This window comes from Callithrix jacchus, chromosome 7 (genome assembly GCF_049354715.1).
Source record: "Callithrix jacchus isolate 240 chromosome 7, calJac240_pri, whole genome shotgun sequence".
Lineage (NCBI taxonomy): Eukaryota > Metazoa > Chordata > Mammalia > Primates > Cebidae > Callithrix > Callithrix jacchus.
This window is the reverse complement of record NC_133508.1, coordinates 52608373-52625004: the sequence shown is the minus strand read 5'-3', so window position 1 is coordinate 52625004 and position 16632 is coordinate 52608373. Positions and strand designations below refer to the sequence as shown.

General features: G+C 45.3%; 1 protein-coding gene across 31 annotated transcripts in view; it reads right to left on the bottom strand.

Moving 5' to 3' along the window:
- FHAD1 (forkhead associated phosphopeptide binding domain 1) overlaps positions 1–16632 on the bottom strand; it is a 148624-nt gene that overhangs the window by 114618 nt on the left and 17374 nt on the right. For all 31 annotated transcript variants that reach the window (XR_013519807.1, XR_004745736.3, XR_008482586.2 and 28 more), the window contains one exon: positions 11832–12038. Coding sequence is in view for 26 of the 31 variants with exons in the window: in XM_035307802.3 (XP_035163693.3) it covers positions 11832–12038 (207 nt within the window). In the remaining 5 variants the exon portion in view is untranslated. The remainder of the gene's footprint in view (positions 1–11831; positions 12039–16632) is intronic.

The window sequence follows — 16632 nt, the reverse complement described above, 5'->3', positions numbered from 1 at the left end:
AGAATAGATTTTCTGAGTTAAAAAGTGAAAATAAGAAATAGATGGTGTGAAAAACCCCAAGATGGTGCATGGGCTGAACAGGATTTTCTAGGAATGTCGTCAGCTCCCTCATGCAAATTTGACTCACAGGGTACGTGCAACACCCTGGATGCCACTCAGAGAACTGCAGCCTCCATCCAGGTAGGTCTGTGGCTGTCACTGCTGTGCCAGGGGAGAGCTGGGGCCTGTTGGCACTGGCCCCTGAGAGCTGATGAGTAAGTGTTCAGAATTCTGTGAGCTGGCTGATAAACACGGCCATTAAAAAATAAATTTTACACACTTACAATTAAATTATACCAGAAACAGCAGTAATAACTACTTAAAATTTAGCCTCCCATTTATTTTACTATATTTTACGATAATCTATGCTCTTAAGATTATTTTTCCTACTGTGTCTGTTGGCAGTGCTACAGAGTGATGTGCTGCTACACAGCTCTCTGTGGCTGTGTGTTAGTGAAGCTTGAAACTGGCCATGATGGTGAGGTAGGGGATGGGATTCAACTCTGGAGGTTTGGCTCAGATACCAGACCAAATTGAGGACAAGCTAAAACAGGGTGGCAGAGACACACCCACCAGTGTGCCACTCAGTTTAGCATTGCCATGGCAACACCCAAAAGGTACCACCCCTTTCCATGGCAATGACCTAACTACCCGGAAGGTAATACCCTTTTCCTGGAAACTTCTGCATAAACTACCCCTTCGTTTCTGTGTAATTAAATGTGGATATGAATATGACTGCAGAGTTGTCTTTGAGCTGCTACTCTGGGCACACTGCCCATGGGGCAGCCCTACTGTGCCAGGAGCAGGCCCCCTGCTGCTGCACTGCTGCTTCAATACAAGGTGCTGTCTAACAACGCTGGTTTGCCCTTGAATTCCTTCCTGGGTGAAGCCAAGAACCCTCTCTGGCTAAGCCCCAACTTTGGGGCTTGCCTATTTTACACTAATGGTTGTATTTACACCACAGAAATCAGGAAATGCTATAAATCAGGGATTCATTTTTTTCTTTTGTTGCTTGTCTATTTTTAAGAAGGTGCTGGATAAAATATTAATAATACAGATGAAATTTTAAAATGTTTTGTGTCGGTAGCCATCACATGAGCACAAAAGTTATGGAAGAAATTTTCTTCTGATATTAGAAAGCTATCATCCAATAGTTTCTTCTGGTATTCAGAAACTATCATCTGACAGCAAAGAAGGTGCTCGTGTCACTGATGAACATGTGAGGTTCCAACACCAATCTTTCTCATTTCACCTTCATCTTACTCATAAAAGTAAAATATATCCCCTAATATTCAGGTTGGAAACTTACTCATTTATCAATTGCTACCATAAGTTGACCAGGGATACAAGAGTTCGGCAAAAATCAATAAAAACCCTCTGTGAGAATCTACAGCTTTATGGAATTTACGATGAATTTGCAATAAAGAGTCTTGTATATTTTGTTACTATTTGTAAAGAATGTGCTATACTTTCTTTGTGTCAGTAAGCTTTATACTATACCTGCATACTTGACTTTTTCAGACACTCACCAGCATAGCACTGGAGGGGCCAGTGCCCAGTGAAGGGCCTGGAACACACTCTAGGTGCCCACTTACCAAACTAAACAATTGGCAAACAGAGCCAAAGTCCAAAAGCCTTTGGCTGATTCTGGGGCTGGGGTAGGGAAAATACATGATGAGCCCAGGGCATCTGGTAACAGCAGAAAGTGAGTAAGTGATCAGAAACAGAAGGTGGGGGCCCTGTTATAGGGATGAACAGCCAATCCAAAAGAGCGCCCAGTGGCCAAGGCTCTAGCTTAATGTGAACTGCAAAATAAATGACATCATGGTGGATTATAGCCTAGAGATCAAATAAATATCCAGGAGTCCATACTGATAGAAATATATGAATAAGCAAATAATTCAATGGGGGAAAAGAGGCACTTCTTTGCAGAAGAATATAACACACGTAGGTAATCCCCATCCAGGAGGTAGAGCTGAATCTTAATCACTGCCCCTTCCTTCCCTCTCCTTTGAGGGTGGGCTAAGCTTAGTGACTTGTTTCCAAAGAACAGATTTATGGACAAGGAAGCAGTAACTTACTGTGGAGAAACCTGACCAACATCCCCTCAACCACTTGATGAAGCTAACATCACAGAGATGCAGGTGGCTATCAGTGCCTCTGAAATGATGAGATGACAGGGACACTCTACCTTTGTGGCAAGCTTTCTGAAAGCTGTGACCCCACTCTAACCAAAGGAAAACGTCAGATGAATCCAGACTGGGGGATGTTTTCTGGGATACCTGGCCAGTATTCTCAGGACTGTCAAGGCCATGGAAATCAAGGCAAGACAGAAATCGTCACAGAACAGGAGATAATGATAATCAAATGAATGTCACGTCCTGGAATGTACCATGGGTCCTGAAGTTTAGCTGATATTAATAATAATGTACTGATGTTGATTTTGTTTGTTTCTTTTGAAAACTGTACTACGGTCATGTCAGATGTTAACCATGAGGAAACTGGGAGGGGTAGACCAGCACTCTGTACAATCATCACAGCTTTTCTGTGAATCTAATATTATTCCAAAATAAAAAGATGATTTAATGCTTTTTTTGTTTTGAGACAGTGTCTTGCTCTGTCACCCAGCCTGGAGTGCAGTGGTATGATTTCAGCTCACTGCAACCTCTGTCTCCTGGATTCAAGCAATTCTTATGACTCAGCCTCCCGAGTAGCTAGGATTACAGGCAGGCGCCACCATGCCTGGATAATTTTTGTATTTTTAGTAGAGATGGGGTTTCGCCATGTGGTCAGGCTGGTGTTGAACTCCTGGCCTCAAGTGATCCACCCACCTTGGCCTTCCAAAGTGCTGGAATTACAGGTGTGAGCCATCACACCTGGCCAGGTTATTTAATTAAAACAAACAAAAAACTTTTTTTTTTAAGAGACTTTTGAGTTACCAGAAAAAAAGTGCAAAATCCACATGGAACTACTAGTATCGCTTATTCAAGTGGCCCTCTGGGTCTACTTTCAGCCTCTACTTCCTCTGATCTTACTCAATTTCACGCTAACAACTACACAATTACAAGGACGGGAAGGGGCAAGAAGGAATCGGGAAAGAGGCACACAGATCCCAGCAGAGAGCAGCAACTGACTTCCAGACCCTAAAAAGCAGACATAGGAGCCCCGAGGCAGCAGAGCGTGCCATGTGGGGCTGGGCAGACAGCCTTCTCCATCTCAACAGCTCCTGGGGAGTTGCCAGGATTCAAAATGGGGCAATAATTCCAAGTCCCCAAGAAACGGATCATTTATGTCTTGGATTTTCCATTCCAGAAATGGGGATTATACATTTTAGAACACAGAACAGCCAAGTTATATACTACTTACATGTTTTAGAGCTGAAAGAAGTAGGTCCCTTTGAGCTATTCAAAAAGGCCATTCATCTGCATTTTGGCCAGGTGGGTGAAGGGACACCCACGTGCATTCTGGCCCATCTTACTTTCTATTTGTGAAAACCTTCTAGCTTAAAGTTTTCCTTTTCCTTTAAGTTCTGGTTCATTTCCTGGCCAGTCCATGAAATGGGAAAGAGAATTGAAAGAGAGAACAGTCATATTTTTGCCAATGGCCTTTTCTACCCCTAGACTCGGCCTGCTTGAGCTCAGTCTTGCCAGGCTGAGTGACTGAATGAACGAATGCACAATCAACTAACTTAGGAAAAGTGGCAACATGGCTGTGGTTTGGGAAGCGTGTGACCTGCAGGAAGCAGCCATGTTTGGTCCCCGGGCATTGGGCCGGGTCCATGTTCTGTTTCACCAGGATGCTAAGGCTTCTGCCTGTGCTCCTCCCTGCAGTCCCCTATGCTGTCTGCACACTCTAGACATCTGAGGACGAAGCAAGCGTCGGGAGTCTGTCCGTGTTTTTGCCGAGAACATTGTGCCTGAGGCTGTCTGCTGTCCCCTGCCCTCCATTTCATGGGCTTTGGAAAATTTCCCTTGATATAAAAAACCTGGTCTCAGGATTTTTCATCACATCAGCAGCCCCCCCACCCCAGGAGTTGTAAAACCACAGTGTAGAGGAAAATACTACACGATCAGGCTGGGAGATGACAAAGCTTGGCTATTGAGACATTGCTTCTGAAGCATGCTGTGCTCTCTGGTTTTCTGCCCAATCCCCAGTTATGAGGCCTTGTTACAGGCAAAGCCACATCTTTCTCAAGAATGTGGAGTACTTAGGCCAGGTGCGGTGGCTCACGCCTGTAATCCCAACACTTTGGGAGGACAAGGCAGGCAGACCACAAGGTCAGGAGATCGAGACCATCCTGGCCAACATGGTGAAACCCCATCTCCACTAAAAATACAAAAATTAGCTAGGTATAGTGGTGTATGCCTGTAATTCTAGCTACTTGGGAGGCTGAGGCACAAGAATTACTTGAACCCAGGAGGCAGAGGTTGCAGTGAGCCAAGATTGCACCATTGCACTCCAGCCTGGTGACAGAGTGAGACTCCCTCTTAAAAAAAAAAAAAAAAAAAGAACGGGGAGTACTTAAAAGGTCCCATTGAAAGGTTTCTTGAAGATGGAAAATGCCTCCTTCCCTGGGATGGATGACTAAATCCCCAACTCTGTGTGTTTCCTGATAGAAAACGGATTATTCATCATTTTCTTTCCCCAAACTCCTAGCCCCAAATCTTATTACAGAGGCTCAGCTTAGGCAGGAGGAATGCTTTCTTATCACGGGCTTTTTCCCCCTATCTTCTGCACTCCTCCCTCCTACAATTCTGAGTCCATTAATTCTCGTGAAGCTCATCCCCTCCACTCCAGGGGAGGGAGTATGCCCCAGCCCTGGCCAGTCAGAGTGTTCCATGTCTCTGGCCTCAGTGATTGTTTCAGGGATAGGCATGTGATCCAAGCCAAGCCAATGAAGAAGCTTGCTCTTTTCCCAGAGCTGCTGAGTTTGGAAGGTGCTGGGGTTGCCAGTGGCTACCTCACTACAGGTGAGGCAAGAATCTGCTTGAGACTGTGAAGCTCACAAAGATGAAAGAGACAGATTCCTGAGCATCCCTTGAGTACCTGGATCCAGCCAGGCCTGAAGCTAGTACTTCTGGCCTCTTTGGTTACATGAACAAGAACTTCAACTACTTCTTCTTCTCTTTCTTTCTCTGCTTAGGCTAGTTTGAGTTGGGTTTCTGACATTTGCAAACAGTAAAATTTCCTGGACAATATGCCTATTGACACTTGAGCACAAACATCACTAGGTACTCAGAATGAAAGGTGTTATACAGGTTCTGACTTGCTTGAATAAAACCCACCAGGCTATAATCATGTACCAAATTTACCTTTCAACTTGTAAAAGTAAAGCAGTGGCCCCAGAGAAGTGATTTAAGACCAAGGAGGAAACCACAGGTAGTGAAACATTGGGTAAAGAAATCTGGAACAAATACACAGTTCTCTAACTACAGCGGGCTCCAGACTATGAACCTCAAATTTCTGTTTCAAAAGTTATACAGGGAAAACATTCCGAAGTTCTAAAAGAAAACTTCCAGTTGAAAAAACGGGTAAAATTTATAAACATTCATCTATTGTGTATGTTACATATCAATGTCAAGCATATTTACCAGATGTGTCAATATGATTATATTATTACTATAGATGCAAATGCATATACTTGTATGTGTAGATTTAGAACCGTGTATCTCCAAGTTCTGTTTTAAAGAGGTAGTGAAGGCTGGTAATCCCGGCACTTTGGGAGGCCAAGGTGGGCAGATCACCTGAGGTCAGGAGTTCGAGACCAGCCTGGCCAACATGGTGAAACCCCATCTCTACTAAAAATACAAAAATTAGCCAGGCATGGTGGTGGGTGCCTGTAATCCCAGCTACTCAGGAGGCTGAGGCAGGAGAATTGCTTGAACCCAGGAGGCAGAGGTTGCTGCAAGACGAGATCGTGCCACTGCACTCCAGCCTGGGAGACAGAGTGAGACTCCATCTTAAGAAAAAAAAAGGTAATGAAGACTGTTCAAAGCCTATTTTTCCTTTTTCCTATTCCTCAGTTAACTAAGTAAGCTATTGAGCAGCACAGTTACTAGCAGACAGTAGGGGCATTCATTCTTTCTCCTATCCCTGTAATTTCCCATCCTCCTTTTTAGTCTTTCTTTCAGAAACTGGGTAAATGAAAGAGACAGTATAGCACAGTGTTCTGAGCAGAGGTTAGTAAGCTTTTGCTTAGAGAGCCAGACAGTAAGTATGTTTGGCTTTCTGTGCCATATGATCTCTGTCTACTCAGCTCTGCCACTGGACCAGGAAAGCAAACACTGGCATCACCAAAATGAATGGAGGTGTTACAATAAAACTTTATTCATAAAAACAGGAGATGGTCTCTATTTGGCCCACGGGATGTGGTCTGCCGACCTCTGCTTAAGATCATGGGATTCAGAATTAAACAGAATTGGTTCAGCTACCTCCTCTGCTTCCTACCACCTGTAACCCTGAAAAGTGTGTTACATTTTGTGCCTCACCTGTAAAATGCAGATGACAACGGATACTTTGTTGTGAGAACTGAATGAGATCATATATGTTAAGTACTTAGGACACTTCCTGGTACATATAATAAATACTCATTAAACATTAGACAAAAAAGAAACTGAAAGGAGGTAATTGAGTTTGTCCAGGAACTTCAGCAACATCCCTGGTGAAAAGTTAGTGGAGGCAAATGAGGAAGCCCATCACTGAAACTGCACTTCCTTCTGTCATCGGTGGCTTTCATTTTCACCCACATGATGTACTGTCCCCCAGGAGCATGTGAGGTGGCGGGCTGGCAGGACTGCAGTGAGGAACTTGGGGCCTGAGCTCTCTGGTTACCGAGGTGCTCTGGGCTGTTGGGAGAGTCGCGGACGGGGACTCGGAGATTTAATCCTGGTTTTGGCTGTAACTGATAAGCAATCTTGGGAAAGTTGCAGGACCTCTTTGGGCATCAGTTTGTACAACGATGGGATGGTCCCAAAGGCCTGTATATAAATTCTGAATGGGGAAATGGAGCCTGTGATGAAAGTGTTCCTACCCAGCCAAAGTTGGAAACTGAGGCTCAGAACGGCTATGTTGCAGTTGGAGTTTGAACTTGAGTCTACCATGCTCCAGAGCCTTTGTGTCCTTCACTGTACCCCCGAAGAGCTTCCCCATGAAAGCAGGGAGTAACCAGGCATGTGGGCACTCATTAGGTTAGGCAGGAGTCATGAGGTTGCAACAGGGACAAAGGACTGCATCCAGAAGTCACGTGGGAAGCTCTGGCTGGAATGGGAGCGGGGCAGAACAGGCCGACGTAAGTTTCCTTACCTCACTGCTTTATGAGAACAGCATCACTGTTCATAGGACAACCCTCACTCACAACGCCTTTCCTGGAAATCATAAAGCACTAAAGACACCAACATGCAAACATCATAATGGCAGGTACGGCACAGCCAGCACATCTGACTTTGTGACTTGGGTTTCCCATGCCTGACACTGAGGCAGACTCCATGTTACTGCTCACCAGAGGCTCTGAGACACCGCAAGTGGCACAACTCCAGGGGCTGCCATCTTTGTGGACTCTACTATGAATGGTGACTCGAGTTGTGCAATGTAGTGGCCCTAGGCCGCTTTTTCTTCTGGAGACAGTCTCACTCTGTTGCCTAGGCTGGAGTGCGGGGTGCGATCTTGGCTCATTGCAACCTCTGCCTCCCGGGTTCAAGAAATTCTCCTGCCTCAGCCTCCTGGGTAGCTTGAACTATAGGTATGCGCCACCATGCCTGGCTAAATTTTTGTATTTTTTGTAGAGATGGGGTTTTACCATGTCAGCCAGGCTGGTCTTGAACTCCTGGTCTCAAGTAATCCTCATGTCCCGGCCTCCCAAAGTGCTAGGATTACAGGCGTGAGCCACTGTGCCAAGCCCCTAGGCTATACTTTGGTGAAAAAGCTATGTTATAGAACATGTAGTCTTGAGCATAGCATGCATGCTAATGTACTTTGTCAACCAAGAGTTTCTGTTTTTCTATCTTGTATGTCATTCCATGGGTAAGTTATTCGCAAAGGCATCCACTTGGTAGCTGGGAGGTGTTGGGAGGTTTCCTGTCCATGGGAAGGCTCACAGTGGAGGCAGGTGGCTGCTAGCATGCTCTTCCGCTTGGTTCTAAAGCTGAGCTGTCTTGCTGCTATCACAGGCGCCAGGTGCTGGGCTAAGCAACTTACAATGACCCGTTTACTACTGCAGTAACCCCACATGGGAGGAACTGTTAGGATTCCTGTTCTACAGAAATGGGAACTGAGGCTCTGAGAGGTGAAGCAACTTGGGCATGATCCCACAGCTGGTCAAGAGCAGGGCCGGGACTGGGCGGGGCAGGCTCACTTGAACTTCAGGACACCCACGCTAGCCACTGCAATGTCTACAAACACGTCTGGGTCTCTAACTTCTGCCTCCACCCGCTGTTCCCTCTTGAAATGGCTGTCATGTCCCTCTCTATTGGTTATGACCACCACAAAGCCTGAAATACATTTTTCCATTTGGGAACTCTTTCTTGGGAAAAGAACAGCCAAGCCTTGCAATATTAGGATGATCCTTCTCCAAAATGAAACATTCCTTGAAAACTTTACCTTGGGGGAGATACAGCGTCCTCTCCAGGTACTCAAATAATTAATCAGAGACAGGAGCATACAGGAATGAAGACAGCTACACATTTCTAAGAAAAACTAGACCCCAAAATGAGATGAGATTTGATGAGACGTTCTTCACTACCTCCGTTTTTCTTTTTTATACCCCAGAGGTCGAGGTCATCAGCCACGTGGAAAGGGAAGCCAAAGGAAGGAGTAACTCAGTCTACGTGGCTGCCTTCACTCAGGCCTGCAAAGGACCCTTCGTCAATAAGAGCTCGGAAGAAACCTGCACGAACACCTCGATCTAAGAACGCTCCGAGAGGGAACCAAGAGCGGTTTTGTGAGGCCAGCGGTGGAGGCGGGGGTCTCATGAGGAAAACCCGGGAGGGACAGAAGCTCAGCTTGCTCCCCCAGGCTACTGTGGGGTGTCCTGGGCATGGGACAGGGGGCATCTGTCTCACAGCCACAGTCCCTTTGCCAATAAAGCAGGAGGCAACTGCACATAGAAATAAGAATTTCAAAAATTCATGTGCAGCCAAAGTGACTGTAAGAGTGTGCTTTGTTGTCTTTGAAAACCAGTTGATGATACTGCCGGAGCCAGCAGCAGACTCACTGGTTTTCTCCCGGTTGTTACCTGCAAGTGGAGACAGAGTTTAATTCACAGCAACTAGCTGTGTGATCCTGGGCAAATTACTTAACTTCTCTGAGTTTCAGTTTCCTTGTCTGTAAAATGGGATTCCTGAGAGAGCCCATGCCACAGGCTGTTGGATTAAATAAGTAAAAGCCGGTCAATCCCTCAGCACAGTGTCCCTCCTGCTCCTCATCATAATTCCATTCTAGTAACGCTACTGATCTCATTCATTGACAAAATATAAACTTTCCCCAAAACAGAACTGTTTACAATACATTCTCTTTCTCCTTCAGTAGTCAAGGTTGGATGTCTCTACCACTGACTGACACACTTACGTGATTAAAACAAAGTACCCCTCCCCACATTTGTGCGCTTAGGTTCACAGCGGCATCATTTGCAATAGGCAAAAGGTGGAAGAAGTCCACGTGTCTGGAAGAACGGGTAAGCAAAATGTGGTCTATCATACAAGGGAGCATTCTTCAGCTTTCAGAGGAAGGACAGTCTGATGTATGCTACACATGGATGAACCTTGACGACGAGGTGCTCAGTGAAATCAGCCAGACACACAAGGACAGATGTTGTATGATTTCACTGATACAAGGTACCCAGAGTAGTCAGATTCACAGACACAGAAAGTAGAATAGTGGTTGCTAGAGGCTGGGGTGAGGGGGCAACAGGGAGACAGTGCATTCATGTTTAATAGGGACAGTTTCAATTTTGCAAAATGAGAAGAGTTCTGCAGATCGATGTGAATTCACTCAACACCAAACTGTACCTTAGAAATGGTGAATACGGTCAGTTTCATGTTATGTGTATTTTACCACAACGTAAAACAAAAAAAAAATTACACAAACCGGCCAGGCACGGTGGCTCGTGCCTGTAATCCCAGCGTTCTGGGAGGCTGAGACGGGCAGATCACTTGAGGTCAGGAGTTCGAGTCCAGCCTGGCCAACATGACGAAATCCTGTCTCTACTAAAAATATGACGATAACAACAACAACAAAATTAGCCAGATGGGATGGCAGGCGCCTATAATCCCAGCTATTCGGAAGGCCGAGGCAAGAGAATAACTTGTACCTGGGAGGCGGAGGTTGCAGTGAGCTGAGATTGCAACATTACACTCCAGCCAGGGCAACAATGCAAGACTCTGTCTCAAAAAAAAAAAAAAATTGCAAAAACCAACACAAAAAGTCAAGTATCTCAGAGGTTTCTTTCTAGGATGTGGTGATGCAAACATTCTGAAAGTCGATTGTGTTGATGGCTGCACCCCTCTGTGCTGAACTGTGCGCTTAAAATGGGCAGGGTTTGTGTCGTATAAATTGTACTTCTGTAAAGCTGCTTAGAGCAAGGAAGCAAACGCTAGGTTCATGAGGAACCCTGTAGTGTGACGGGTGCACTCACTGCCTCAGTTGTGGCCATGGTTTCATGGGTCCATCCACAGGCCCAAACCTAGCAGATGAGGTGCTTTAGGCACGTGAAGTTTTACTGTATGTCAACCACACCTCGATAAAGCTGCATTTAACAAAGCAGCAGAGTTATCCAAATAAGAATGAACCCCTAATACTTTATTAAGCAATGCCCAGGGCATTTAGGTTTCAAATGTTATGTCATTCCAAATAACACTTCAATAAATATCTTCGTATAAAAAAAAAGAAATACAGGTATTGTGCATTCCTCCTCCTCCCTGACTGGCAAGTCACAAAATTAGAATTGCCCATGGAAGGGCCCTGGGAAGTTGTCATTTTACTGAACAGGCCCCCTCAAATTCTTATAATCATACATGTTTAGGGGAGACACTGGCTCGGACTTCACAGACGTGGCTTTTCAGGTGCTTATGTGTTGAGCATCTACTTGGACACCTGAAACTTGTAGAGTTTCAGGCTCTACAGACATTGTCTCCATGCCATGTGCTGTCGAGAAGGCAGAGACCTGGGCATATAAAGAACCCTGGCCCAGGTCACAGAATTAGGAAGGAGCAGAGGGCTGATCTGCCTAAAACCGAACATCCATCTCTGCATTTTCTTTCCCTTTTTTTTTTTTGAGAGGGAGATTGGCTCAGTGCAACCTCCACCATCAAGCGATTCTCCTACCTCAGCCTCCCGAGTAGCTGGGATTACAGGCATGCGCCATCACATCCAGCTAATTTTCTATTTTTAGTAGAGCTTGGGTTTCTCCATGTTGGTCAGGCTGGTCTCGAACTCTCGACCTCCGGTGATTCCCCCGCCTTGGGCTCCCAAAGTGCAGGGAGAGCCACCGCGCCTGGCCAATCTCTGCATTTTCAAAAGCACACCTTGTTTTCCACCTCCTCTCCGGAAGCTGCACATTTTTGGAAAACTGGTTCTATGTGAGCCAATATGCAACTCTAAGAAATGGCCAGAAGAGGGTGCTAAGATTCTCTTCTCCCCGGGACCCGGCGGAATGACTCAGAGCTCCACAGGGTTGACTCTGTCGCTGCCACCTGTGTGTGGTGTGCGATCATGGTGGCACTGCTGTGGATGAGCGCCACCCTGTGGCTGGCTGCACGACGGCGACACGGCCCCTCCATCCCCCAGTGGCCCGGACTCACCATGGGTGGGTTTTCGATGACCAGTTCATAGGTCAGCCCTGCAGACCCAAATCTCAGGATGTCCCCAGGGATGAGCTTCACAGCCACGTTCTGAATGTGGCACTCGTTGACAAACGTGCCGCTGCGGGAATTGAAGTCCTGGAGAACAAAGCTGCACTCCGCCTCGTTATATTCAATGAGCGCGTGGTGGTTGTCAATGTCAGGAGACTGCAAGAGAGAAGGACAGTCGCAGCTGTGACAGCAAAAATTACACAGGCCCTAATGTTTCCAGATGAGTGCTTTACCTGTGTTGCTGTGCGGGACCATCATGACAACCCTCATTTTAAAAGTTAAATGCTGATGATCAGAGAGGTTAAGTGACTTGCCCAAGGCCACACAGCCAGTGCGTGAAGGAGCTGGGATATGTGCTCTGTGTGACACTAGACCTGGGGACAAGTACCCAAATTGTTGGGTGGGGAAATCAGGCTACACAAAGGCAAAGGGATCTTGGGAGAGTCTTATTGGGCAAATATGGGGCCAGGGAATTGGCCATTTCTTTTCCTTTCTTTTTATTTTTTCATTTTACAAAAACCAAAATGGTCAAGGAATTGGCCATTTTCTATTTCCCTGACTCCGTATGGGTACTTATCGTGGCACTCAGTGCCAGGACAGGAGGCAGAAATGGCCCCATCAAGAAATAGAGAAAAGCACTAAAGAAGATGTTACTGTTACTTATAATCCCACAATCTCACCCCCACCAACAGCAGTCATGGTTAACATTGAGGTTCACATCCTTCCATGCTTTTTTTTTGAGATGAAGTCTCACTCTGTCTCCTGGGATGGAGTGCAGTGGTGTGATCTTGGCTCACTGCAACCTCTGCCTCCTGGGTTCAAGTGATTCTCCTGCCTCAGCCTCCTGAGTAGCTGAGATTACAGGTGTGAGCCACCACACCCAGCTAATTTTCATATTTTTAGTAGAGACGGGGTTTCACCATGTTGGTCAGGCTATTCTCAAACTCCTGACCTTGTGATCTGCCCGCCTCAGCCTCCCAAAGTGCTGGGATTACAGGCGTGAGCCACCACGCCCGGCCCTTTCTGTGCTTTTTTCTACGCTTACATTTTTTAAAACTTTTTTTAAACAAAATTAAACGCACTCTACATATATAGCTTTATAACTACCTTTTAAAAACCCTGATGTATAATGAACATTTTCCATCCGATTAGTTATTTCTATTGCTTCTTAAAAGCTACTCAGGGGGCCGGGCGCAGTGGCTCAAGCCTGTAATCCCAGCACTTTGGGAGGCCGAGGCAGGTGGATCACGAGGTCAAGAGATCGAGACCATCCTGGTCAACATGGTGAAACCCCGTCTCTACTAAAAATACAAAAAATTAGCTGGGCATGGTGGTGCGTGCCTGTAATCCCAGCTACTCAGGAGGCTGAGGCAGGAGAATTGCCTGAACCCAGGAGGCAGAGGTTGCGGTGAGCCAAGATTGCGCCATTGCACTCCAGCCTGGGTAACAAGAGTGAAACTCTGTCTCAAAAAAAAAAAAAAGCTACTTGGGATTTGCCTAACCACACATGACCTATTTTTCAAAAGGGGGCTTGATGTGACCATATTTCCCCAAAGGAAAGGGCCCAAGCCAGTGTGTCTGTGAACTGATGGCAGGGGACAGAAGCTCCTCTGTAATTTCACTTTAATAAGAGGACTGAGTGAAGCCCAGCCCAAAGGAGGTGACTGCACATTCCCCTGGCCGCAGGGCCCTGGAGGAACGAAGGGAAATGTTCTGACTGTGAGCAGCAGGGCACATTGGTCTTTGTGGCACTGCCAACCACACATCCACGCCAACTTGAGACTTGGCAATTACTTTCTAAGTTTATCTTCTCAGTGTGCCCTGTCCAGCTTTATAGAAAAGCACTTGCACTTAGACATCTACTGTTCCATAATATAACAACAACCAAGAGCTTGTATTAATAACATATTACCAAGTATATACGAGGGTAACGATAAAACATATTACTTACACAGGAGTTAAAGACCAACCTGGGCATCATGGGAGACCCTGTCTCTACAAAAATAAAATAATTAGCCAAGTGTGGTGGTACACACCTGTGGTCTTAACAACTTGGGAGGTTGAGGTGGGAGGACTGCTTTGGCCCGGGAGGTTGAGGCAGCAGTGAGCCATGATGGCACCACCACACTCTAGCCTGGGCAACAGAGTAAGACCCTGTCTCAAAAAAAAAAAAAAAGTTTATTAAATAAACATTAAAACAGATTAGCTCTTTGGGAAATGCTACCCACATCATCTTCTTCTCCGTTCCTACTGACTACATTTTGTTGTGCTCTATGATCTCTCTCTCCTTCCTTTTTTTTTTGTCTGAGATGTAGTGTTACTCTGTTGCCCAGGCTGGAGTGCAGTGGTGTGATCCTAGCTCACTGCAACCTTCGCATCCTGGGTTCAAACCATTCTCCTCTCTCAGCCTTCCAAGTAGCTGGGATTACAAGCATCTACCATCACACTCAGCTAATTTTGTATTTTTAGTAGAGACAGGGTTTCACTATGTTAGCCAAGCTGGTTTCAAACTCTGGATCTCAGATGATCCACCCGCCTCGGCCTCCCAAAGGGCTGGGATTACAGGTGTGAGCCATTGTACCCGGCCTATGAACTGTTAATAACTTAACAAAGAGATAATTTCTATGTGTTGCATTTTGTTTTTCTCTTACCAAATCCCATTACTTTCAGCTCCTCAAAAGTTGTCAAGCTGTGATTAAGAAATCAAAGCCAACAGGAAGTTTTGGATGATACCACAAAATGGGACAAGCCTCTGCCTTGTGTCAGGCAAGGGAGAGTTTTTGAGGACTGCCTGATAATACCACCCCCTCCTGTATTTAAATAACTGCATAAAACTGGATGTTGGTTAAAAGCTCTCCTGCTAATATAGGCTGAATGTACAAGTTCCACTCTGCTGAGCTGTCTCCTTCTGAGATTCACTGCTGTTTTGTTTTTATTATTATTAGCAGCTAATGTATTTTGAGAACTTCCTGTGAACTGAGCCTTACCAAAGCACTTGTGTTCATTCCCTCATTTAATCTGCAGATCAGCCCTTTACAGGGAGTTCTACTAACATCTCCATATTACAGATGGAGAAGCTGAGGCTCAAAAGGTGAAGTGAGAGACCAGCATTACCCTGTCACTAAAACCAGATGAAGACATGATAAGAAAACTACAGACCAATATCCCTAATGAATATTAATGCAAAAATCCTCAACAAAATAGTAGCAAACAGAATTCAACAGCTTATTGAAAGGATTATACACCATGGCCAAGTGGGATTTATTCCTGGAATGCAGGGATGGTTCAACACGAAAATCAATCTGTGTAATATAACACATTAACAGAATGAAGAGGAAAAACCAGATGGCTATTTTGACTGATGGAGAAAAAGCATTTGGCAAAATTCAACACTCTTTCCATGATAGAAACACTAAAAAAAACTAACGATAGAAGAAAACTACATCAACGTAATAAAGGCCATACATGAAAAGCCCATAGCTAACCTAATTCTCAGTGGTGAAAGACTAAAACTTTTCCTCTAAAACCAGGAATGAGGTAAGTATGCCCACTCTCACCATTTCTATTTGAAATAGTACCGGAAGTCCTGGCTAGAGCAGTTAGGCAAGAAAAAGAAGTGAAAGAAATTCAATATATCCCAGAAGCAAAATTACCTTTTTTGTTAGACATCATGATCTTTACATGTAGAAAGCCCTAAAGATTACACACACAAAAACACACACATATATACACACAGCTCTGTTAGAACCAATAAAAGAATTCGGTGAAGATGCAGGATACAGAATGAGCACACAGAAATCAGTGGTATTTCTGTACACTAATGATGGACAAGGCAAAAAGTAAAATAAGAAAATGATTCGAGGCCGGGCGTGGTGGCTCACACCTGTAATCCCAGCGCTTTGGGAGGCTGAGGAGGGCGGATCATGAGGTCAAGAGATTGAGACCATCCTGGCCAACATGGTGAAACCCCGTCTTTATTAAAAGTACAAAAATTAGGCCGGGTGCGGTGGCTCAAGCCTGTAATCCCAGCACTTTGGGAGGCTGAGACGGGTGGATCACAAGATCAAGAGATTGAGACCATCCTTATCAACATGGTGAAACCCCGTCTCTACTAAAAATACAAAAAAATTAGCTGGGCATGGTGGCGCGTACCTGTAATCCCAGCTACTCAGGAGGCTGAGGCAGGAGAATTGCCTGAACCCAGGAGGCGGAGGTTGCGGTGAGCCGAGATCGCGCCATTGCACTCCAGCCTGGGTAACAAGAGCAAAACTGTGTCTCAAAAAAAAAAAAAAAGTACAAAAATTAGCTGAGCGTTTGGCACGTGCTTGTAGTCCCAGCTACTTGGGAGGCTGAGGCAGGAGAATTGCTTGAACCCGGGAGGTGGAGGTTGTGGTGAGCCGAGACTGCACCACTGTGCTCCAGCAACAGAGCAAGACTCCGTCTCAAAAAAAAAAAGAAAAAAGAAAAGAAAATGATTCCATTTACAATAGCATCAAAAAGAAGAAAATATTAGAAATAAGCTTAACCAAGGAGGCAAAAGACTTGTACATTGAAAACTATACAATGTTGCTGAAAGAAATTAAAGAAGACACAAAGAAACGGAAAGACAACCCGTGTTCACGTGTTCACGAACTGGAAGACCTGATATTGTTTAGAACATCAACACTACCCAAGCAGCCTACAGATATAATGAAATCTTTATCAAAATCCCAATGGTGTTCTTTTACCCAGAAATAGAAAATTTCATTCT